This window comes from Zonotrichia leucophrys, chromosome 1, assembly GCF_028769735.1.
Source record: "Zonotrichia leucophrys gambelii isolate GWCS_2022_RI chromosome 1, RI_Zleu_2.0, whole genome shotgun sequence".
NCBI classification, from domain to species: Eukaryota; Metazoa; Chordata; class Aves; order Passeriformes; family Passerellidae; genus Zonotrichia; species Zonotrichia leucophrys.
Genome location: NC_088169.1, coordinates 60,008,396 through 60,032,866, shown reverse-complemented (window position 1 = coordinate 60,032,866; position 24,471 = coordinate 60,008,396). Strand labels below are relative to the sequence as shown.

At 40.2% G+C, this 24,471-nt stretch overlaps 1 protein-coding gene across 8 annotated transcripts in view; it reads left to right on the top strand.

Annotated features, from left to right (window-relative positions):
* ELF1 (E74 like ETS transcription factor 1) overlaps positions 1-24,471 on the top strand; it is an 88,421-nt gene that overhangs the window by 49,461 nt on the left and 14,489 nt on the right. For 6 of the 8 annotated variants that reach the window (XM_064714053.1, XM_064714007.1, XM_064714036.1 and 3 more), the window contains exons 2-6: positions 27-336; positions 8,473-8,647; positions 16,709-16,816; positions 17,386-17,550; positions 22,328-22,411. In XM_064714053.1, coding sequence (XP_064570123.1) covers positions 265-336; positions 8,473-8,647; positions 16,709-16,816; positions 17,386-17,550; positions 22,328-22,411 — 604 coding nt within the window. In that variant the 5' untranslated portion in view covers positions 27-264. The remainder of the gene's footprint in view (positions 1-26; positions 337-8,472; positions 8,648-16,708; positions 16,817-17,385; positions 17,551-22,327; positions 22,412-24,471) is intronic. The other 2 variants (XM_064714061.1, XM_064714045.1) reach the window with 1 other exon arrangement.

Sequence of the window (24,471 nt, the reverse complement as noted above, 5' to 3'; positions counted from 1 at the left end):
TAATTTTTTTATTTTTCCCTCCACAGTGGTGAAGGCTATTGAGGCGGGAAGAACAACTCAGGAAAGGATTTGCCTTGGTTTGTTTTGCTTTGAGAAGAGAAGAACCCAGGAACACTGATGATCTAAGAAACACAAACATTGATACTTGATCCATTTTGTGAACCTGCCTTTCTGCCCAGCTGGACCTCAGTGAAGCTCTCTGTTCATTCACATTCAAGAACATTTTTCTTTGTATGTGGAGCTGAGACCTGGGAATGCGTTATTATGGCAGCAGTTGTACAGCAGAATGAGCTTGTGTTTGAATTTGCCAGCAACGTCATGGAGGATGAGCAGCAGGTATGGGATGGTGTAAGAAACCATATTTGTACAAGTTGGTGTTAGGAGTATTATGAAACACGAGGAAAAAATGTGGTGTAAAACACAAAAAGGAAACATTGAGGTCATTATTGTTGCAGCAGATCTTTGTGCTGTTTCAAAAGCTTCCTGTTGCTTCCCGTAACTTGCATACGCGGAACAGAAATTGGCTGAAATGTTATAACCTCTGCAGTATTGCAGAGACATCTTCCTCCAAAAATATTTTTCCTGTTTTGCTGATTTGTGCCAGTAGAATCGATGCATATGTGATATAGAATTCTCAAAATAATGGTATTTTATAGTAGTTTCAACTTCGCTAGTGTACTAGGATAAAATTCTGAGTAGAAGTAGTGGTCACCCTGCAGATGACTGGAAGGGGCAGTATGTACCTGCTCACTGTTATTTACAGATTGGTTTCTAAATTGTATTACTGCATGAGGCTTATTCAGAAATAAGCTTGAAAGTAATTTGCATTGGTTTCTTTTACACTACAGGGAAAATATGTCTGTTTCTACCTACGCAGACTCTCAGTTAGGTGGTGATTATTTAAACCACATCCTGTGAGTCCTGAAGCTTCAGTGTAGGATTCCTATTGTAAAAATAATGCAGCTTCTCTATAGCTGGTGGTTAATATTAGAGCTTGCATTTATTAACAAGAAATGAGGTGTCTGAGCCTTTTTAAAAGGCTAAGTGCCATGACAAACTGTTCCGTTTTTGTTAATGTAAAAAGAATTTATTCTCCTCTCTTAAAAAAATACCCTGCTTTTGGTTTTATGATCTTGTCTCTGGTTTTCTGTATGGCCTAATATCTGGCTGGGTCACTGGCCTGTTTCTGCTGTCAGAGTCATGCGATCATTTCAATGAACTGAGTGTTGTCTGTCTAAAGTGCTAACTCAGTTTTGGGTGGAATTAGTAATGTAACTTCCTTCCCTGTATTTTTCCAGAGCTTGTGGTAGCCTGGGGATTTAGATATGGGAATTGCACAAGCGTAGTAAAAATGAGCCTTACTTATTACCTCTGCTGGTTGTTCATTGCTGGCTTTACTTTACAAGCCAATAGGAAATGGGAGAATTGAGGTAGGGAGGGCTACTTCAGTGTGGTTCCTGGGAGGGATAATGTTTCGTTTAGCCATGCATTTTGCTTCTTGCAATTTCTTCAGATGCTCACCTGAGAAACTTTAAAAATACTAAGGAGTGCTCAACAGGACAGTAAAACCTCTCTAAACAGAGCTTTCTCCAGCTTCAGAACAAACTCAACCTTGATGTTTATCTCATAACCCCACTAAATTCTGCTTTGGATGAAGTCTAAGCAAATATGTTCTGTAACATTACTTAAAGGTGGTGAAATCAAAGATATGAAAGGCTGGAGATAGAGGGTGCATAGCAGGAAGTCCATTGCTCCAGTCAGATGCAAGCTCCCTTTAAATTACTGGGTTCACTGGGTTCAGATATCAAAGATGCAAGTAGCCAGCTAGCTGGCTGCCTGAAGGTAAATTTTAAATGCCCAGTTGTAGAAAAGAACTCCTGCACTGGTGAAGACCTGGGAAACTGAAACAAAGTTTCCTTTGGCTGAGAGCTTGTAGCACCTTAGCCCAAAAAGACTGCTTCTTGCTTATACTTGGTTGATCTGCTTCTTACTGCACAGGAGCTATTGCTACTCCTAAAGTTTCTAAGTTCTTAGATTAGTTGTATTTAGGGATGGACAACAGAATTTGTGTACTTTGCAAAAATGTTAGCTCTGTAAGTGCTCTGTGTTGGACAAAAGCATGATTTTGGATCTTCATTGCATACAAATGATGTCATTTAACTTATCTTTTGATAGTTATTTTTGCAATGCCCCCACAAGCTGGAATTTTAACAACTTTGGTACTTTTCTTCTTGTCAAAGCTTTGCCTGGAGCTCTCTTGTGCCAAGAGCTCTTGGGACATGGGACAGCTGTGGGGAGAGGTTCAGGGTCTAAGTGGCAACTATGCTCAGTATTTTAGGGAAGTCATAATTCATGGCTCTTTTGCTTTTTTTTTTTTTAAGTCTTGGTTAAACAACCATAAATTATAAACAGTTTGCAAATGTAAGCATTCAGTGGCAGATGCCAGTGGGAGGGGCTCAGTCACATGGACCCGTGTGAACGGGAAGGACTTGCTCTTATCAGCTTTATTTTTTGTAGTTTAAAAAGAATGATTTTTAAATTTTTCATTATACTTGGAAGTTTCATTTATCACATAGTAGATCTGTGGTGAGGAAGAAATGAAGTGAAAATATCCTTATAATTTTCAGAAGGGAACAAGTGGCTTGGGCTAAGGCTACTGATAACCTGTCTGGCTTCTGCTACATGTCAGAAATCTGGTTAAAATAGAGTTTGCCCTTTTTTCCCCCCGCTTTTTTCTGTGCTTTTGTTTTGTTTGTTTGGGTTCTTTTGTTGTTGTTGTGAGACAGAGGGAGATGGCACAAACAAAACTGGGTAGGAGTTCCTGCAGGCTTTGGCTGAGTCAATGCCACTGCCTAAACCTGCTTCTTTTTCTATCTGTAGCTTCTTCTGTCAATGCCTTTTTATTTAGTCCTTTGTGAACTTAATTTAAAAAGCTGAATAAAAGCAGGCATAGTGGCTAGATGCATAGTAGGAAGCTTTAAATGGTGTCAGGGAGAAGTTGAATCATTACAGCCATTAATTTGCTAACATGGTCCCCAGCATGACTGCTCTTTGTTGGGCTGGGCTCTTTCAGGTGGCTCTAATGCTTGTAGTAACCTGTGCCTGAAGGCCCCTTCTGTACTTCTGGCATTTGTTTCTCTCCTGCTTTCTTCTGATAAAGAGGGGTCTGAGACCTTAGGTTGAGCCATGACTTCTGCACCACCATCTCATGCCTACCTTTGCTCTTCCATGTTCCCTGATATCTCCATGGGCTTTCAGAAAGATTAAGCCACCTGGTCAAGGTGAAAGTCTACGTTTGTTGGCTGTTTCTAGCTCCAGCAGAAGGTTCCTTTCCTTTACCCATTTGCAGTTTTCTGAAGACTTTAAGGAAAATGTGAAATCTGTAATGAGGTTGTCTTCCCAGAAAAGTGAGCATCGTGTGTCTGCCTGCAGCATCCTCTGTGCAACTTGGTCTCTTCTCAGATGCTGGCAGTGGGAACACCTTTAAAACTGAGATGCTACCTCTGCCTCTGCACAGGGACTGTCAGCAAAGGAAAACTTCAAAAGCTGTTTTCTAGTCACTAAAGTCACTTCCCCTAGTTCTGTTTAGGGTTTTGGGGTGTTTTATTTGTTCTTTTGGGGGGGAGATTGTTTGTTTGGACCATCTGTATTGCGAGTCTGAATGTTGTTGTTTGGTTAAAAAGAGTTGTTTTTACCCTGAGGTTGCTTTCTCCATTTTTTTTCCCCACGTAGCTTTTCCCTTCTACTATTTATTGCAGACATTTCTTCCCACCCATCACTCACTCACACAGAATTTATTCCACACCAGTTAAAAGCTAGTCACCTTATTCCAGGGACAAGTTGTCATCCCTAAAGACTTGCAGTATGAGAAGACAGTACCTCCAAAGCAGAAGAAATCCCCTTCCATTTTTTCCATTTCCGCGGCCCGGATGGTGTTTTGATCTTCTGTCAGTTGGTGACAGTTGATGAGACAATTTTCAGAGAAAAAGAGAAACACCTTGTCAGCACGTCAAACCCACTAAAAAAATTAGAGAGCAGAAAGGGAGATTGCTGCCTTTAGCCCTCGGAGGAGGACGGGGTTCAGTTTTCAGGGGATTGTGGAATGTAACCAGTGCTTTCAGGGACCCACTCATGGGACTTTCTGTGAACTTCATCTGTATGAAGTTTGCATTCCTCTGAATTGGTAAAGGTCCATCTATGGGGATTTGGTAGCTAAGATTTGGGAATATTTTAGCAGTAGCTCAATTGCTTTATGTGTCCAGCAGACATGAGAAATGGGTTGAAGCCAAGTCAAAGCTTTGGTGGAGCTAGGGTGTCATATTTTACCTATATTTTGTATGAGAAACATGAAGTAGAAGAAGTAGGAGAAATTTAAAAATACACAAATTGTTCTTCTATGGATCTCTGTATTGATTTCTTGAAAATCATTGCTGACACTTTAATTTGGGACTTGAAAAAAAAACTTTGGGATAGTTTCCACTCTCTCTTTTTGCTAGGGCATATAGAAGCGTGTTTGTATTAGAAATAAATTCTTTTGCAACCTTGCTATTAGAGACGTAATTTAATTTGTGTTAATTGAATCACTACCTTGTAGTTCTTAATTTAATGTTTTCCCTGTGTGTAGTTCTCATTACACACTAGATTCAAAGGGAGCCATAGTAAAAAAGGGCTCTTTTGCAGTTCCAAATGTGTACAGTTATTTTTCTGTCTTAGAAAACAACAAAGCTAGAGGGAGGTTTAGATTGGCTCTCAACTGGGATTCAGATGCCTTCAGTGAAATCAAGAACATTATCTCACAATAGTCATGTGTACATCTGTGTACATTAGTATTAGCTTTTAAAACTGAATGAAAGACTTGTTAATGAAATCATAACCAATTGCAAATACTGTATAAAAAAAGCAATGGCCACTTCCACAAAAATGCATTTCAAATTAAATTGACTTGCAGTTGTGTGAATGCTTTTCTCAGTAGGAGCATATTAGAATTTGTTCTTTCCTTTCTTTTTCACAACCATGGCAGGAAGGAAAGTCCATACATCGTATCACTGTAGGGACTGAGTTGGAAGCAGTTATAACAACAGTTTTAAAATAATAGAGCACAAGAAGTGACATTTACTCTGATTCTTCCAGTTCAAAACTGTGATCAAGTTAAAGAAAAGCACATTTAAAGTGTCTTACCACGAGTGAATGCTTTTCTGTTCATCTCCAGCCTTTTGGAAGCATAGTGTGTCAGCAGCTTCCTTGGTAGTCTGGCACCAAGTTCAGGTGAAGAGGTATTGCCCTGGGGGTTTCTCTGCCTGCAGACAGACATAGCAACCATATCAGAGTGCTGTGTGTATGATGATTGTTTGTAGATATGGCCAAAACCAGTTCAATCTGGCAGAGCAGTTCAGATCTGATCATAGGATCAAACCAAGTACTCCAGAACTGCGTGAAGCAGCACAGTTCAGTACCACAGGAAACATTCTGATCAGTAGAGAAGCATATTTTAGAAACATGTGGATGTTTGGGCTTTTATAACTAGGTTTCATAGCAAAGTGAAGAGGGTGTAATATAAACAGGGCTTTGAAAAACTGATCTGAAAACATGTGACAATCAGTTGATTTTATCTGTTTTGTTTATTATTCTGAAACATTTTCCTACAACTCATCTTCTCAGAGGCCAAGCCAGTGGTGTGAGCATCAGTCATTAGAGAAGGACAGAGCTGAGCCAAAGTGATTTTCTTCTCCAGCAGAAGCGAATGTAAGGCTTATGCTGAGCACAGGCAGCTCCATGTGTGGCTGCAGCCGCTGCAGCTCTCGAGGCGGTGCAGGGTGAGGAGCGTGCCTTGCTGCGCAGACGTGGTGGGCAGGAGGAAGCCGGGCCACTTGCTGAGGAGGGTGTGGGACAGCTGCCTACACCAGAAACAAGCACCTCAGTGCCTCCACCATTTTGTAGTCAATGCAGGTGTTTCCTATCATAGCACAGGAGCCTGAAACTGGGGAGGAAAATTGTGCCCTAGAAATGCCATTCCTGTCTGTTGGCTAGGAAGGAAACTTGGGGTTCTTAGCTCATGTCCAAGTGCCTGCACCACAGCTGTCTGTAACTTAAATCCCAAAAATTATGTATCATGGCATATTACTGAAACTGGGGTATTTAAACTATTTGCAGAGCATAATTGTATCTCAGGAATGAGGCCGTAATGGACCATCTATCTTGTAGCTTATGGAATGTATTGTTGAAAATAAAACTTTTCTTTAATGCATGCAGTTTTTTATTTTTCTTCTCTCTTAACAGTGCTTTATCCTTTTTGTTGATGTGGCTTTTACTTAATCAAATCTATTTGTTTATTCTTGCCTGGAAGCAAATAGGATGTTAGGGTCAGTAAACAAATAGGATGCAAAATGTGAACATGATTTTTTCTGAAGAACAGTAGGGACCTCTTGACTCTCAATGATTTCTGATTTCTCAGCTCCAGTACAATGCAGCATTGGTTAGAGGTGCCCACAAAAGTGTGGGGTAACAGCTGTCCTGTTGCCTGACTTGATATACACCTGTCATCTGGTGATAAGATTGCACAAGAGGGCTTTAACTGGTCTGCACTTTGTTCATTTTTATTGATCTTCTACCATATTGCTCTCTTTTGAAACATGTTTCATAGAATAGGTCATTATTTGGTGGATCTTTTTAAAAATTTTGGTTTTGTTGACTTTTTTTTTTTAGGAGACTGCCCATGATAGAAGTCCATTAAACCATTAAAACACTATTTTTGGATTTTAGTTCTTTTTTTTCCTGATTGCCCTTTACCACAGTTTTTGCTGAGACATGGTTTACAAAACACAGAGCAATTTCAAGTGGTAATTACTGCCTTTTAAAACTTGTAATTGCACTTTCTACGTTCAGTACTTATGGTCCAGACTCTTCCCTAGGGGAGGCTCCCACATAGCTGCTGTCTGGGTGGAGCAGATAGCTCTGATACCATTTTCTGTCTGTGACAGTGTGTGCAGTGGCAGGAGTGAGAGATGAGTAATTCTTAAAAAGAAATTAAACAAAGGCATAATCATACACTTGATTTTCTCCCTTGGGTTTTTAACTTGTGTGGTTAAAAAAACTACTTGATCTTCCCTCCAATACCTGAAGGGAACCTACAGGGAAGATTGAGACTATTTACAAGCACATATGGTGACAGTACAGGTGGGAATGACTTCAAACTTACAAGATGGTAGTTTTAGATTAGATATTGAGAAAAAGTTCTTTACTGTGAGGGTGGAAGGGCAGTAGAAGAGGTTGCCCAGAAAAGTTGCGGATTCCCATCCCTGGAAGTGTTTAAGGCTAGGCTCATGGAACTTTGAGCAATCTGATGTAGTGGAAGGTGTCCCTGTCCATGGCAGGGGAATTGGAGCTAGATGATTTTAAAGTTTCTTCTAACCCAGGCTGTTCTATGATTCCATGATAAATACATATCTGTGCTCTTCTGTGGAGGGTGAGACCAAATGTACATATATTGGTTTTCTCAGAAATATGTTTTAGCCACTTTTTAGGTTTTTTTTCTTGTTTTAAGCTCGACACATTCATAATGTGTTTTATTTTTGTAGTCAGGGAACCTTAGAGTTACACTAGACTTTCTTTGGACCTGTTCTGCTATCAATCTGCTATAACTTTCTTCCTGCAAAGCACATTTTAAAATACTCACTTTGAAAAATACGTTGTCTGTGGTAGATGTTATTTGCTGAAAACCTCTTCCTGTTTGAGCGGTTGCCTTTTCAGAAAGTATGTTACTTGTTATTATTGCTAGTCAGTTTGATTTCTGTTTCCCAGCTGCATCTTTTCCTCTGTATTTGATGTAAAATGACTATCAAGACCAAAGGATGATGTCTAAATGCTGACTTTGGAAGGAGAATGGCGAGGGCGTGTGGTGTGAGCAAGATCAAGTTACTAAAGCCATAAGAATTAGAGAGGGAATGTATTACAGCACTTACATCAACATGTTACACCCCTTCCTTCTGTAACAAGTGTCCCCTAAAATGGTGATTTTCAAATAATGTCTCATAGGGAATTTGTTGCCTGTGAGTTCTTTGTCCAGTCCTCACAGCCACAGGACTCCTTCACTCTCAGCAAAAGGTGAAGGTGTTTGCAGCAAGTTGCTCACCCAGTATTATTGCCAGCGAAGTTTAGCACTTACTGTGCTGTGCCACTCCTCTGTATTGTCAGCTTTAATGCTGCAAAACTCTGTCATGCAAGTCTGGTGTTATGCACTGAAGTACAGTCAGTACAGTCAGTACAGTAGATACTACAGCAATATTCAGCCTCTGGCTCCTGGTGGGACACTGCTGCTATTTACTTTCAAGTGCTAAAAACCATCTTTAGTATTCCTTCCTGACAGTTTGATATCCAGGTGGTTTAGAACAGGTCTGTTGAAATATTAGTCATTAAGTGGCTAGATTGGAGGCAGTCTAACTAATATTTTGGGTTTTTTTTTCCTCCACCCCCTAGCTTGGTGATCCATCTATTTTCCCTGCTGTCATCGTGGAGCATGTTCCTAGTGCAGAACTCCTACATAACTACTCTGGCTTAACCTGCGTGGATGAACCTAGTGACATGATCACTGAGAACTCTCTGGATGTTGCAGAAGAGCAAATCATAGAAGATGATGATATCACCCTCACAGGTTGGCAATAAAACCACCTCTGCTACTCTGCACTCTCTTGGTGCAAAGACTTCTCTGTGTCTTTGTATCAAGGTGGCTGTGACTAATGCAGGAAGAAAGTTAAATGACAAAAAGCAGCAGAGAGCAAAATGAATAGTGGTATTGAATGCTGTTAATTCTATATGAGACAGAGAAAATGGCATTAATATTGTTGGCAGGTGGCTTGCAATCCCAGGTACACTCTTCCCAATGGTAAAGAGTTTCATCCATCAACAATGGATGCTTAGAGAACCAAGAAGGTTTTTCTTTGTTCTTCGTAGGTGTTGTTTGCTTTTAATTAACATGTGTTACATTCCTAAGTAAACACATATAGCAACAAGTAGGAATATGCAGCTTGAGTAGATGCTGCTTTTAACTTTCCGAGGGTATACAGTTATAAATTAAGATGTGCATGCTAGCATGGCTTACTGGTGTAAGTATACTCAGCATACTCTGAGTAACTCTAGTAATGATTCACACCTGAAATACAGGGGTTTTTTTTGTAAATTCTATTAGAAAAGGTAGCCCTAAAGAACAACCAGTTCTCAAGAGGAAAGCTCAAAAATCTGTCACATTTTTTAAAAACAACCCCTCAGTGAATGTATATATTTGAAGTGCTTTTGCACTTCAAAAAATCTCGAAGGTGGAGTAGATGCTTTACAGAGAGAAGTTTTCTTTCAGCCACTAGCTCCACACCTGGGCTGTCTCCAGGGATGGAGACAGCTTGCTGGTTTCACTCATACTTTTGACATTATTTCCAAAGACATGCTCTGATACAATCTTTTACTACCAAAAGCAAAACAAGAACTCAACATTAACTTGACATGAGTAACAGTTCACAGAGTAAATTGACATGAGGCTGTTCTCAGTATTTTTTTCATAGTGAATTATCTGTGAACAGACTGTGACCATACAAATAAATTAGGTTATTATTCAAGAAGATTTTTGATACTCAAACAGTATTTTATGTTGAGACTTCTTGCCAACTTGCTGTTCATATTAATTATTCACACTACAACTGGCATTTCCCCAGTGTGTTACTTAAGCACCACTTAATGCATCTGTGTGCATTTCATAGCGTCATTTTTGTGAATCCATATTCACTGTAATATATCGTGTGTGAATTTTTACATGCATGAGTAATTGTGAAACTCCACTTTTGTGAATGCCCTTGTTAACCTTCTTTTTATTTTTTTTTTTTTTTTTTTGGTTGTTGTTGCTGGTCATTTGAGAAGGGTTTTCAAATTGCTGCCAGAAACTGAAAATATTTAATCCTTGTAACCGATGGTGTCCAAGGGTTTCTGGGATACTTTGGAGTCAGACAAGTACAGTATTGTTCCCATCATACATTATAGTTCAAGAAATCTGGTATTCTTTAAAGGCAAAGTCCTTAGAAATTGAGAGCTGCCACTTTGCAGAGATGATTGCTGTGAAGGAGTTGATAACTAATTATCAGTTTCACAGTCTCCATCTTGTGCATGGTGTGGATTTCCTTAGAAGGGAAAGGGGATCAATGCAGGGTGAGCCAGCACCAGCACTGTGGCTGCAAAGCTCCTGCTCAGGACATGGCAGGCAATGCTGGTAGCTCAGCCCCTGGTCTCTGGCAGGAAGCTATCCAGCCTGACTGCAGTGGGGCAGAATTTGGGGCCCAGGGGTGTGAAGGCACCCCACAGGAGAGGAGAGGACACTGGGAGGGAGGCCCCTGTTACCTCCCTGCCCGCTGCGGACAAGCGCTGGCTGCAGCCACAGCTGCCCAGTTGAACTGCGAGACTGCAGTGTGGGAGACCCTAGTTCAAGTATAGCTTGCGTTAGGCTGCCTCTGAAATGGGGCTAATCATAGCTCAATTTTCCCACCTACTCTGTTTTTCAGCTGCTTTTTTTCTTTTCTCCCTTCTTTGAAGTTTCCTTTTTGATTTTGTTTGCTCTCAACAGTGAAATGCGTTGTTTTGCTCTTTGAAGTTAGTACCAGTCTTTTCAGTCGCTTCCATGTTATGCCTTTGAGAGAGGATCAGACATCATAAAGACTGTGCTAATTCCACATTAAAATATTTATGACTGAAGTTCACAGCAAAACAAAACTGAAGCCACCATAATTTATGACTAAACATTACTGAGCTATGACTGCTTAATATGAAGGATTTAGGTTTTTTAAAGTTACTCTTTTTCAGTACTATTTTGTGACTGCCATCCACTGTGCTTCTCTTTTCTCCTGGATTAACAGAAATTAGCAGTAGGCCTCATGAAACTGAAGCAATCAGTTTTTAGGGATCTATCTGCAGAGTATTGGGTACTGTTAGGTTTTTTCATTTATAGGATGTAGCTTCAGCCCTTCAATAGCACAGCTATCACCTGTTGGTAATTGACCTGTCATATAATTTATAACCTGGAGAAAACTTAAGAACAGCATCTGTTGCACATAAAACCCTACTGAGACATGGATAGCAATCAGCTTTTTAGTTATATTAATGCTCATGCTGTAATTTTTTTTTTAATGAATAGGCAGACATGCCTTATCACTCTCATCTTTAAAAGCACTTCTCCCTGGAAGAACTGCAATGGTAGTTTTATGGTCAGTTTGTAGCCAGTCTTATGGGTTTTTAAATTATTAACTGTCATGTAGTAAAGAGTAATTAACAAAATTAATTGGAACATTTGGCTTTGAATGAAGTTTTATCTCTAAAGGGAATATTGAAATATTTTTTCTCTGAAAAATACAGGGGATAATATTTTTGTGCAGAAGAACTCTAGGCCAACTTGTCAGAATGTACAATTGCTATACTTTGTATCTTATTAATGTGGCTAGTTATGGATATAAGGTGCACAGGAAGGAGGAACTTCTTCATAATCGGGTTATATAGTTCCTGAAAACATTTTTTTAAAAGTTTTGTTACAATTTTTTTAAACTTTGTCATGTTTGGTGAGTTTTTTTAATTGAAAATCGCAGTTAATCAAAGTCTGCCATTTTATGGTTCACCTGTTCTGGCATTGTCTTCATGGGATCAGGTAAGTGGCTGCACTGGGACAGTTTTGAGGGGAGGGGATGAGAGAGCAGGGACAGAAAATTTGCATTTAGATGTGCCATGGTCTGAATAGGGAGCATGGAAGTGTGCATTTTCATAGATCAATAATGGTACTTAATAACCAGTTCATTTTGAAGTCTGGTACCATTGGCCTAGTACATTTTGTGAAGCTCTAGCAGTCCTGCACAAACACAGCTTCTTTGGTGGTCATTTCTGCTGTTACAAAGAAATACACAGGAGTAGTTAGCTGGAAACTGAACTTCATAGTGTTAATCTGTGAGGATTGCGAGTTGATGTGATGCCAGTTGCAACAAAACAGGTTTTGGTTTCAGTTACTTTGTAAAGAAATTATTCACAGCTGCCTGTAGCTCTAGTAAAACCAGAGGGCTTTTTATATACCTCCTCAAAGAGATAATTTTCTTTACAAATTGTAAGGCCTTATTTAAAAAAGAAAATGGTCATTTGCAGGTCTCCTGAAATACCTGTGTTTTTAAACACAGTTTTCCAGTGTCAGATAACAATCAGCTAAGAGTGGATACTAAAAAGTGCTTAAATTTAACAGCCAGCTATTCTGCAAAAGGGGAGTCTGTCGATGTCTAATGGCTCTCTTTCTTCTTTAAACAACTTTAGCTTTTTTCTGACGTTATTTTGAGGTTCTGCAGCCCCCGTTTTCGTCTCTAGTAAAACCAGCAGTGAATTTAAAGACAGCTGTGACTAGCACAGCCTTTATCTCAGCCTGGCCAAGGACTTGTGTTGCCCACTCTCCAGAGCTCCCAGTCACCAGAGAAGCAAAGGGAGTGGGTAGAATTGGCCAAAGTGGTGTCAAAATTTCAAAAAATACACTAGACAGGAGTAGGGAAAGCAGGACTTTGAACTGAGGTGGGGAACTTCCAACATGAGGCATCATTTCAGAGCAGAACACTGTTTGGGCAAGCCCTGTGCTAACGCTGATTCATAGGGAGCCTGGATTCACAGTAACTGGGCAGAAATTGGCATGCAGATACAAAGGCTTAAGTTTGTGGCTTGCTCAGATAAACAAAAACTTGTAGGGTACCCTGGGAAAAAACTGAAGATATTTTTAGGTGTGGTTTTCCCTCTCCCTTCTCTTTTTCTCCCTTTTTGCTCTCCCCTTTTCCTTATTTTCTTACCTATGTTTTCTTCCATGCCTCTTTTCCCCCTTTTCATTTTTGTCTTCCAATGCTTTCTTCTCCCTCCCCCTTTTTTCTTTTTTTTAAAAAAGTTTTTGCCTATTTCAGATAACCTTTGAAACCTGATACTTTGCAGCAATTACCCTCCCTGCTGCCCCATTTTTTCAGCTCTGACTTTGGCAAAGAGGAATAAATAAGCCATTTTATTCCAGTTCTTCTTAAAACTGGCCCTGTATCACATTGAAGGATGCAAATGAGCACTTTGCTGTTAAAAGGACAAAGAGGTGGTGCTCCACTTTTTCTGTGAGGTGCCCCACACCTTGTTTGTATTAACTCTTGAGTTCTTGTAATTCAACTTGCAAACCCAGCAATACCCCCAAAACCTTTTCAGACACTTTATAAATCTCAGTTGTCTCACTATGTGATCAAAAAAGTGTGAAGCCTGGCATGTGTCAAGTGACAGAAGTTTGGATCGTGGACCAGGGACAGAGATGGAAGGAAAAACCACAACCCTTGGTTCTTTCAGCAACAGGGAAATATTAACTGGTCTTAAACCACTTTGTGAAGTCATCTTCTCAGAAGAGGCTTGAAGGGTGTTGGCAAGAGCAGTGGAGTGGTTAAGAAACTTAATTTTGCCATCCTGTGTTTGTGGATGGAAAGATAGAGCTGCTATTTGCAGAGGAATACATCTGGTCCAGGTAGCTCTGCTGGCAAGCTGCAGAGTGGGATGCAGATTGAGCTCTGGGTGGGAGCCAGAGGCAAGAGGCTTTGAGCTGCCAACCTTTGGGATAACAAAGAGCACCGGGGCCAGGCAGGCAATGAACAGTGAGAGAGACTGTAGAAGCTGGGAATTGCTGGAGAAGAAGGTTATAGCAGCAGCAGTGGGGTGGATGGATACAGAGGGGAAGAGGAGACTTGCCCAGAGATGGATGTGAGGCTGTAAAATCTCAGGGGTTCCTTGGTTGGGGTCCTCCTTGGGGCACCAGCTCGGGCTGTTCCTGTGTTACTGTGCTGTGAATAAATGGCTTTATGGAATGAGACATCTGAGACTCTGCTGTGGGAAACCCAGGGCTGAAAGGGCAAGGAAAGCTGGTCTGACTGTGGATGGGTGTGCGGGGGGCCAGGGGGACATGTCGGTCACAGGAGCCACCTGCTGTGAAGGGGCTTTGACCCAGCAGTGACAGCCTCTGGCCTGGGGATGTGGCTGCCAGGGAGTCTCGTGGATGGTCAGACTGAGAAGTTTCCTTAACATGCTTAAATTTTTTGTGAGCAACAAATTATATCAATTTCTATGTTTGCATTGTTTATATGGCTATTATAAATTCCTTTCATTAGTCTTGGATAGGGATGGTAAACTTGTACTCACATGGTGTAACAGTGATGTAAAGCTGTTAGACTCTTCCTCACCTGCTATTATTCAGAGTGAAGAATTGGCTCTGCTCCATCACCTTAGTCCCTGAAAGCCAGCAGGTGGGCTTGGTCCTCCTGCAGCTCCCTCTGGGGAAAGAGCAGAGAGCAGCAGCTCTCTCCTCCCTACCTGCACAGCTGAGAACCTGGGGGTGCCACTGCTGGCTTTAGAACTGTATGTGGTAAGCCAGCCATGCTCCATGGCTTAGCCTGCCATGCTCCAGCTCAGCCAAACCTTCCTGTCCATTCAGACAGTGTCAGAACTCAGAAGAGCTGCTGTGGCAGTGCTGTGTGCATTTATTTATATTTGTATGATGTGACATCTTCTTGAGGTCTTGGTAATGCTGGTAGATGATATGGGAAGTTCTCATCCAGATGAAACAGAACCAGAAGCATCAAGTCACCAGCACCAGTCCAAGCGTGTACATGGCCACAGCCTGAATGGGATGTGCATGTTCTGTCTCCTCCTGATGACAGGCATTCCCTAGAGATGCTGTATGGCTCTTGGGGCTCAGATGCCTTGGGTCTGAGCTCCTGAGCCTGTCAGCTGCCTGACAAAATTGTCAGGGATTTGCTGCCCTCCCTTGCTTCCAAGGTCAGGACCATAGTCCATACTCACTTTCTCTTCATGCTGTCCTCACCAGCTCTGTGTTTCTCATTTCTTAAGACTGTTTGGAGGTGTCAGCCAGAAGGTGCAGATCCCTAACTGTCTGAATATCTGTCAGATATAGGGTGGAGGTGGTCCTGTAGAAAACAGGGTGAGTTGCTGTGTGGATCAGGGGTTCCCAACACCTGTCTATTTTATTCTGCATTAGTCTAAGCCTCTTACACTAGGGCCTCAAGGGAAAATGCAGAAAGTAAGGAGGCTTCTGTAAGTCATAGTTGGTGGAAAAGGTAGGGCTGACATGTGGATGCCAGCATTCATCTTTGCTGATACAATTGCTGAAACTGTAAACATTTGTGATGAAACCAGGGGATTTTGGCTGGTTGTTTTTTTAAATTGTGCAATTGCTTAGTGCTAATTGAAGTGGTTGCTTGTTGTTACTGTGATATTTTTAAGGTTAAAATATAGAAATTCTGGCATAAACTTCTTGCTTTTGTGTGCAAAAATATTCCAAGGTCATTACATTGTGTTTTAACATGTATATTTGCTTTCTTTGTCAGTCAGTGTGGTTTTTTGGTTTTGTTTTGTTTTATAATGTGACTGCCCCACCCAAAATTCCTCAAAGCTTAACAGGGAGAGGGGTGTAAAGCCTGTGAAAGTAACTGGGGTTTCTTGGTGTCCTAGAGAGGGGAATACTAATGCAGCCCTTTCTGTCATCTGTCAGATGCAAGTAAATTCCCCAAAGTTACATCAAATTCACATCAAAGGATAAGGAAGCCTAGCCCAACAATTTCCATTTGACAAACAGTAATTTCTAAAAGGATGTGTTAAACAGCTTTAAATGTCTGTGGTACTAGAAACTGCCATCTATGTTATTTTTCATGCTACAGTTATTTTGAAAAAAATCATCTGATAAAGTACTCTTCCAGTTAAACCAGCTGGGTTTTTTTGCAAAATGATAATTTATTGGATTTTTTTTGTTGTGTACCCCCAGATGACCTTAACATGTACCTTAAGCAATATAATTAATGCTCAGGACATTTGGGTTTGGCTAATGGCTGTCCTCATGAGATTGATGAGGAATTGTCTAGAAGTCAAACATTTTGAAAAGCTTGCCAACCTTTTATATTGCCCTTCATGTTTCATATTTGCTTTCCAGTGTGTTCTTGGAGCCTGCTCATGTAATTCCCATGAATTTGAATGGTTTAGGATTCAGCTACACCTTTACATCACATGGTCTCTAATAGAACTTGTGGAATATTTTTTCTCTCCTCCTGGTTAAATGGCTGGAGAATTTTGATGGGCATCTTTGCATCTTTTATTTATGGAATTCACCTCTGTTCATAGAACCACAGAATTTGTTAGGGTTGGAAAAGACCTCTCAGATCAAGTCCTACTATCAACCCAGAACCACCCTCATGTTCACCATTAAATCATGTCTTCAAATGTCATATCCACATGTTTTTCTGTGGATGAGACATTGGAGCACCATAAGAAGTTAGCAATATTGTATTTTTAAAGAATGATCTCTGGAATAATGCTTGCGGTAGTGATATTTCTTAGTTTCATGGGTGTTGTGTTTTACTGCATGTGCTTGATCAGCAAAGAGAGGGGTTAGAAAGATGAGGCAGAAACAAAGGGTTTGTTTGAGGTTTTTTATACATGCAATCTGAAAAATGTACTGTAGTAAATAAATGAAAATAATGGAGTGTGCATTTTCTCCCCAGCTAATCTGTTGCTACACACCTAGTAGAAGACCATCTCTATATCTTTTTTTTTTCTGAGAATTAAATACTAATAAATATAATGTTAAGTTTTAAATGTAGATTGTAGTTTCTTAATTTTTTTTCTCCCTTGCTTTTAGTTGAAGCATCTTGTCACGATGGAGATGAAACAATGGAAACAATTGAGGCTGCTGAAGCACTTCTTAATATGGACTCCCCTGATCCTATGTTGGATGAAAAAAGAATGGGTAAGCTTTTTATGAAAATCCAATCTTTATTTGCCAGGTTTACTTATTAAAGGAGGAGGGATTCACTGCAGCATAGTTGCATGGAATTGGTAAGACTTTTTTTGTAATTTCTAGAGAGCCTGTATGTACATAGTTTAGGTATCAGAAGTCCAATATTGTAGGCAATGAAGGATTTCATTGTCATACCAATGTTGAACAGGAAAGGAAAGAGTCAAAAATTACAGAGGGAAGGTGAGAATGAAGTTGGATGGTTTAGATTGCAATGTTTTGTTTGGTTGATGTTTATGTTGTCAGGATAAAAGAATATACACTTAGAGTTAGAGATTGCCTTAAATATGAATGTGTGATCAGCAGATAAATGTGCTTTTTGGGGGGTCTGTTCTGTCATCAACTTGTTCTATTTTAGTGGTGCTTCTGTGTAAAATGTCAGCACATATATTGAATTATACACTTGAAAAACTCAAGTGTCATAGTTTGATTTCATTCTATTTTTGAGTTTTTGCTCTAAAGCCAGCTTTTTAAAGTCCTCATGGCTGTGTGAAAAACTCCTTTTATCCCTTTCCCTTAAGCAGCTATGTTTGGTGCAACTGAAGAGGAAGAAATGGTGCCTCCTATCACACACGTGTCAGTCACGCTCGATGGGATCCCTGAGGTGGTGGAAGTTCACCAAGCCCCAGACCCTTATGCTGAGTCACCAGAGACTCCAGAATTTGAACAACCAAAGAAGAAAAAAGGTAAGGTGCTACCTGAGAACAGCAGTGTGGAGCAGGAGAGTAGGGGGTGGCATGGCCTCTTCCTTGTGGGTGTCTGGAACCATCCAGGGTGTCAGGTCAAAAAAACTGAGTGAGCTCAGCCAGAAATGCAGGGGGAAAGCATTTTCTTCCTGCACAGTGTGAGCACATGTACAGGTGCTTAGACTAATGATGTTGTAGAAGTAGCAACAAGATTCCTTATCCTACAGGAATCTCTGCTTGTTCCAATTTATAGTTTGTTCTTCAGAGCAGAATTGCCGTACAAGCCATAGAGATTTTGCTGCTGAGAATCCAGAAGTACTTTCATTAGCTCTTATTTAGCTTCAACTGAAGATACTTGGTCAGTTGAGAATATGGGATGAGAGTGGGGAGGGATTTTTAGCTTTTCTTAAATATTACTGATATTTTTTTCTTATTAATAAAATAGCTGCATGCTCTAGTAAGTGTTAGTCCCATTTGTAGTAGATTACATTTACATAGTGATGTTCCACTGCAGTCAGTGCTGTGCCAGAGTCATGAAGTGGTGTTAGCCAGACATTCTGCTCCTGTTTTCCCACGCTGCTTCAACTGCATGGACCCTGTTAGAGGCTCTGCAGCTGGTGTCTGTGGGAAGAGAGTCATGCTGTACATATAGATGGTGAAAGCTCTTGCCACAAATTAATATAAAAGGAAAAATAAACAAAGGAGGTTATGTTTCTGGAACTAATCCTAGCGCTCACCTTAGAGCATGAGGACTTTAACGGGTTCCTGTGTGTAACAGCCTTCCAGAATAAGGCTTCTACTACCCAGCCATACTCCTGTGGAATAGGAGCAATTTTGCTGCTACTTTTGCTGCTAGTTCCAAATGTTGGGAATTGTTATGTGTGAGAGAAACCATATTGGCCTGTGAATATCTTGGGGAAGCCTGCTGAGCCCCGTGTGTGTCACAAGGTCTCACAGGGATGGGTGTGGTTCAGGAGGTCTCTGATTCCCCTGAGAAAGCTGAAGTGAAACTGCTGTGGAAGAGAGCTTTGCCAGCAGCTGCCCCAAAGCGCTGCTGGGGAAGCTGCTGTGGCTGTGCACACTACTGTGAGATAACCAACTGCAAGAGGGTTTTAAACTGGGGACTTTTGTTTGTTCTTCCCTTCCCTTCTTCTTTTTTAATGTTGACTGCTGTGTGGGTCAAAACAAGGAGCTGCTGTCTGCCAGACATTTAACCTCTTTGGTTTGATGCTTTCATACTCCTTCGTGTTGTGCTTCTGCTTACTCCCACTCCTTCCTCCTCCCTAGCTGTAGGTTAGAAAACCAGTTTCTTTACAGCAAATGTGTATTTGTTTTAGGAAAAAAAAAAAAGCTGGAAAAGATGCATCAGCTTAGTGTTTCATTAAGTACTAGTTTTCAGTGAACTCAAGGCTGTGTAAAGTAGATGGTATGGTCTGAGTGATGTAAAAATGTTACTTCAAAATGTCTGGGGATTTGTTGTACAAAAATTGCTGCAAAGTATTATCAAGTTTATAGTGCACTTTAGGATAATGTGCAGTTTGTGGGTGGGATTCTTTTGGGGTTTTGTTTGTTTGTAGGTTATTTTTTTTTTAAGTACAGCCTGTTTCCCTTCTTTTAGCCAGTTCTGAGGCATGGCAAAGGATGGTGAATGTTTTGCCCTGTCCATATCACTCATGATTTTATAGGGTTGTTATAGATTCTATAGATTCTTTTATAGACTTCTAGCATATGTATATCAGCCATTAGCTAAAATTAGAGGGATTCACAGTGCAGAGCATTGCTAGCTAACTGGGCCAGAATGGCACTGCCAAGTAGAGCTCCTCCAAGAGAATGTTCATCAGAAGCAATGTGGTGGTTTCACTTCCTTTCCTTTTGGCCTTATTGCTGCAGCAGGAGAGCTGTATCCACCCATTTGCTCAACTCCAAACCCGTGTCCAGCATGATGTTTGTACTCGTGAATGTCTGAGCACTGAGCTGCTCAGCTATGGATCAGAAAGACAGGAAAACAAAGGAATGTCAAAGAAGCTTGGAAATTTGCTATATTAGTACCTTCAGTTCTGTTTTTGCTGTGGAGGATGTCTGGCAGCAGGTGTCACATAAGTTATATATCTCATATTTTAGATATATATAATTTATTTTGTTTGTACATGCATTTTTTTAAACACAACTCATTGAAAATAATGCAAGAAAATGGATTTTACATTTTCTGGTGCAGTATAAGATATTTAATCAGGATGAACATTTCACTGCCTAATGTCACCTTAATTTGTAGCATGAATTTCTAACATCAAGTGTTTTTTAGCCATGGAAATAGGAAAGTGAAAACACCAATTGTAAATCCAATTAGCTGTCCAAAATTATGGTAGGCCCACATAAGGCTTAGGTCTTGCACACTTTTTATTCTTCCTTTGTAAAATTCTCTCCAAAAAAGGAATGTAGTGTTGTAATCTGAAAAACAACAAATTCATGCTCTATTGAAGCAAAGGAGGAAGCATGCTTAATGGGCTTTAAAAAAATATCTTCTTTTAAACAAAGGAAACATATCTGATGTGTCTCTGTTAACTGTTTTTTGATGGTATCAGTCTGTGCCTGGAGATTATAGCTCACAGTGTAGTCTGAAACTATCCAAATAAAGTATCTCTAGCCCAGATATACAGCAGTGACAGCAATACATTTCTGTAAACAAGTTTCAGGTCCTTCACTGGTTTCTAATTTTGGATGACTTCTACAGAGTCCTGAAGCAGTCTAGGCTGAAGAAAGAGAGCCTAGAATTTCTCTTGCAGTCGTATTCATGTGTAGTAGCCTCGGCTATCTCTAATCAGAAGTGCATAAATTATATGGGATCAGTACTTAAGTTTCCTGAAGCTGACTAGGTGTAGTTCAGTCCTGACCTAATTGAGCTCTCATCCACTTCATTTCCTTTTAAGAACTGAACTCATTTAGACATAATGTCTAAATTAGTGATATCAAAATAGCACTCCCTGCTCTTGGTGGCTACATTTGCACCTGTTCGAGAAAGGAAATGAGACTACAGAGTCTTCCCACAGCTCTAACGGGGAAAGCACTTAGCCAAAGTTACCCTGAGGGGCTTCTTGTGTGTTAGAAGCTCATCCCTGCCTGTGACTTCATCTAGGACATTTTAGGCGAAACAGACATTTCTACAACCTTCAGTGGTGAGTGGAGAAAAGCTGCTAAAAATGTACTCCAGTAGTTCTTTATCCTTTCATGTCATGATATATTAAGAAAATAATGTTGTAGGTTTTCCTCCTTCCTACCTTCTTTCAAATCAAGAACATTACTGGCCAAAACAGTGGGTGTCATTTGTGTCCCATTCTCAGTCATGAATTTTCTTGCTGTCTGGATAAAAGCAAGAAAATGAGAGGTTTTGTTTACTCACTGTAGCTCTCTCAACTAACTATCCTGTGCCTCTCCTCCCCCATGCACTGTCAAAAAAAAGAAAAAAAAAATGGACTTAGCAAGATTTCTTATGTCAAAAAGTGAGTGCTTAAGTCGAAGTTTCTTATGATTTCTCTGTCGATACTGGAAGTTTAAGATGAAGGAAATAGTGCAGGCTGGCACTGAGCTGTTGGGTTTTTTTCAGAGCTAGCGAAAATACTCTCTCACTCTGCAGCAGAGCTGTTTCCTTACTAAAACCACCCCTCAAAACAAAACCAAAACTGGAAAGTTAGAATGTATGGGATTGCACAGACCTTTTGGTCTTGCCTCTTTAGAACATCAACTCTTTTGAAGTTCAATAAACACAGGAAAGAAAAATTTCTTTAGATTTTTAACTATGGCAGTGTTCTATCTGAACTAGAAATATGTTTCTCTAAGTCTTGTGTTTGCTTAGTCTATTCTACCTCTCAAAAGATTACAGGTGACAATATAAGTAATGTCAGTGTAGTAAAGGGTCCCTGCAAAACCTGGTAAGATAAATTCTTATTTCAAAACAAAGTTCTGAATGTTTCGGATTAATTACATCACCTGTAAAAGCTGCCATTGCAGGGAATGAGAACTAATAAAAGAAGAGGTTGAAGGTTTTGTATTGAAAAATATTTCAGCATGACTTAGCTTTTTTGTTCCCTTTTGTGCCAGTAGTTGATTTCTCAACATTTTCAAATGAGTGCTCTTCATTTTTGTAATCAGTTTTAAGTAACTTCTTCCTTTTAGTCTTCCTCACCAGAGAGACACCATGCTTATGACTTTAAAACCTGGTATTTTTTCAGATCCTGTTACTGTTTCTTCTGATTTTCATAAACAAGTGACTTCCCTTTACCTGCAGCCACTGTAAAAGTGGTGTAAAAGACAATAGGAAAATGTTTGTTTCAGATGGCAGTGTAGTTTGCTGCTGGCAGTGTACTTGCAATAGATTAAACAAGGAGACAAGCTTGTTTTGTCCCTACCTTCCATTCTGGCAATGAGTGAATATGATAGTGCTCTGTATTTTATCTAGCTTTTCCTGTTTAAGCCCTTACATGTAGTTAATAGCTTATTTTTCTCTTCTTGTCTCTTTCAAGTGCTCTTAAGAGTACCTAAATAGCCACAGAAATTTCCAGTGTGCATGGACTTCAGGAAATTTTTTTAGAACGTTTTTTAGAAGTACAGTAAGAGTATAGGAGGTCAGTTCTGCCATAGGAAAAAAAAAAGTTCAGCACAGAACTGAGTTCCCAACTTGGTAGAAATGTAATCTTTTTTGAATTGGAGAAACAAATCTCTTCCCTTTTTAGGTAATTTTTTTTTCTTAAGCTGCCATTGACTTACTGATGATTTATTTCAGGGAAGAAACCAAAACCGTCTCGTTCTGAGTCCCCTACTACAACTCCAAACATATCTGTGAAAAAGAAAAACAAAGATGGAAAGGGTAAGTCCAAATGGTTGTCACCAAAATGTTTAGGGGAACATAGTTTCTGAGTGATCTGTAAAAAGAAAAAAAATCACCAGTTCACTTGTGATGCAAACATAGGTCTTGTGTTCAGGGGTGGTTAACATCTCAAGGCAAGGAAAAGATGAGCACATGAGTTTTCTTGGTGAAATACTCAGTTCCTTGGGAGAATAAAGTATTTGTCACTTTAGTTGCAAGGGTTCTTGGAAACTCTTCAACATCCCTGCAGAGTTTGCTGTGTTTTGAGTGAAGTCTTGGGGAGTGCTTTGCATTATATTAATGGTTCTTAGGCTGTGGTTATTTTGACAGATGATCTTTGCAAATGTGTTCCATCTGTATGTGTCTAATTCTGCATGAGGCTAACCAAGCCTGCCAGTTGGCAGCAGGAAGTACCAAGTCCTGAATTTTGAAAAAATTTATAGCACAGCTTGAACACTTGGGCAGAAAACTTGGGGGTTTGATACTTTCGTTCCTTCTGTGTTTAAAAAGTAGAAATAAAAAGAAATGCCACATAACATACAATAAATAATTTCTCAGCCTGAAGCGTTCAGTAGTGCCTGTGAGTTTTGTCATCAGCTTTGACAAAAGGGCTGCTTTGCTGTGGGGCCCAAGGCTGCAGCTGTGCTGGTGTTAGAAGGGAGGGCTGATCCCAGCCCCAGGGAGCTGTGCTGCCCTGGTGGGAGCTGCAGAGGAGCCTCCCCTGTGTCACAGGGGCCTGCTGCATGCGACAGAGGTGCTTGCAGGCATGCAGTGCTTACCAGGACAGCAGCCTGGCCAGGCCTGGACACTGGCGGCAAAAGAATGCCACACTCTTGAGGCCAGAAAAATCTCTACCCTGACAAATGAGTGTGTCAGGGTTTTTTTTCTTTTGAAGAGGCATTTTCTACAATAACAGGAAGAAAAAAACCTGTTGGCAAACAAGAAATATTTTACATGTTAATGCCATCAATTTTAAATATACATTGTTGTGTTTTTTTTTTTTTAATTAAAACCTGGTTTTTATGTAAAAATGAACAGAATATGAGAGGAACATCCAAGTGGTGCTCAGATGAAATTATAGAAAATATGGAAGCAGCCAGCCACAAAATGAAAAGGTGAAAGAGTCCAATAGTTCTGTCGATGATAGCAAGGATACTCCATAATTCACATTTGTCCATTGTTACAAAGTTGCTAATTCTGAAGGGAATAAAATGGAACATGTTGCCTCAAACCACTGTTTGTTATGAAACCCATTTGTTTTACATTTTTAGGAACACAAAATTGAAGTAAAAAGCATAGTAATACGACCACCCGTGTCAGGGAAGCAGCTGGGAAATCACAAGAGCTGCCTGTCTGTTACCTAGGGGGAACTTGTATGCTAAAATTACAAGCTTTCCATACAAATACATGATATGATGCATAGAGAAAACTGTATTTTCCACATATTTCTTTCCCTACTGTGACTCAGAGGAGTTTAAATATTCTGCCTGTAAGTAAAGCAAACCTGTTTTTTGCAGCCAGTCTTCTTCACAGTGATTTTTAGTGGCTAAGCAGTGACAAATTTTCAGCTTGCCCTGATGCAGTTGAGCATTTTTAGTCTAGACTACAACAAAAACAGCCTGGATTAGATGGTAAATGGCTGGGAATGCTCTCACTCCTGCTTGACACTGTGCCTTGCCTGAGCAGTCTGGTTTTGCCTTTGGCATGTCTGAGGGCTGGGAGGCTGGTTTATGTAAGCTGGGAGACATTTGTTGCAAAGGCAGTGTTTTTCCCTAGGAATGCTCATTTTTCAAGCTTCCACCTGCTGAAGGAGCTGCTAACATTTTTTATAGGCAGTGCTGATGACTTTGATGAATATTTGCTAAGTATAGTTTAGTATTATAGGAATTTCAGTTTTTAAGAGAACTCTTATTGGAATAAGGTTCAGACTGATGGTCATAAAGTTGAAAAAATCTGCTGGGCTAAATTGAAGCTATGAAAAGAGATCCTGTCACCTTCTGATCTGCTGGGCATCATTTTTGTGAAGCTTCAGCACATGCTATCCTTGCTGTTTTTGCACA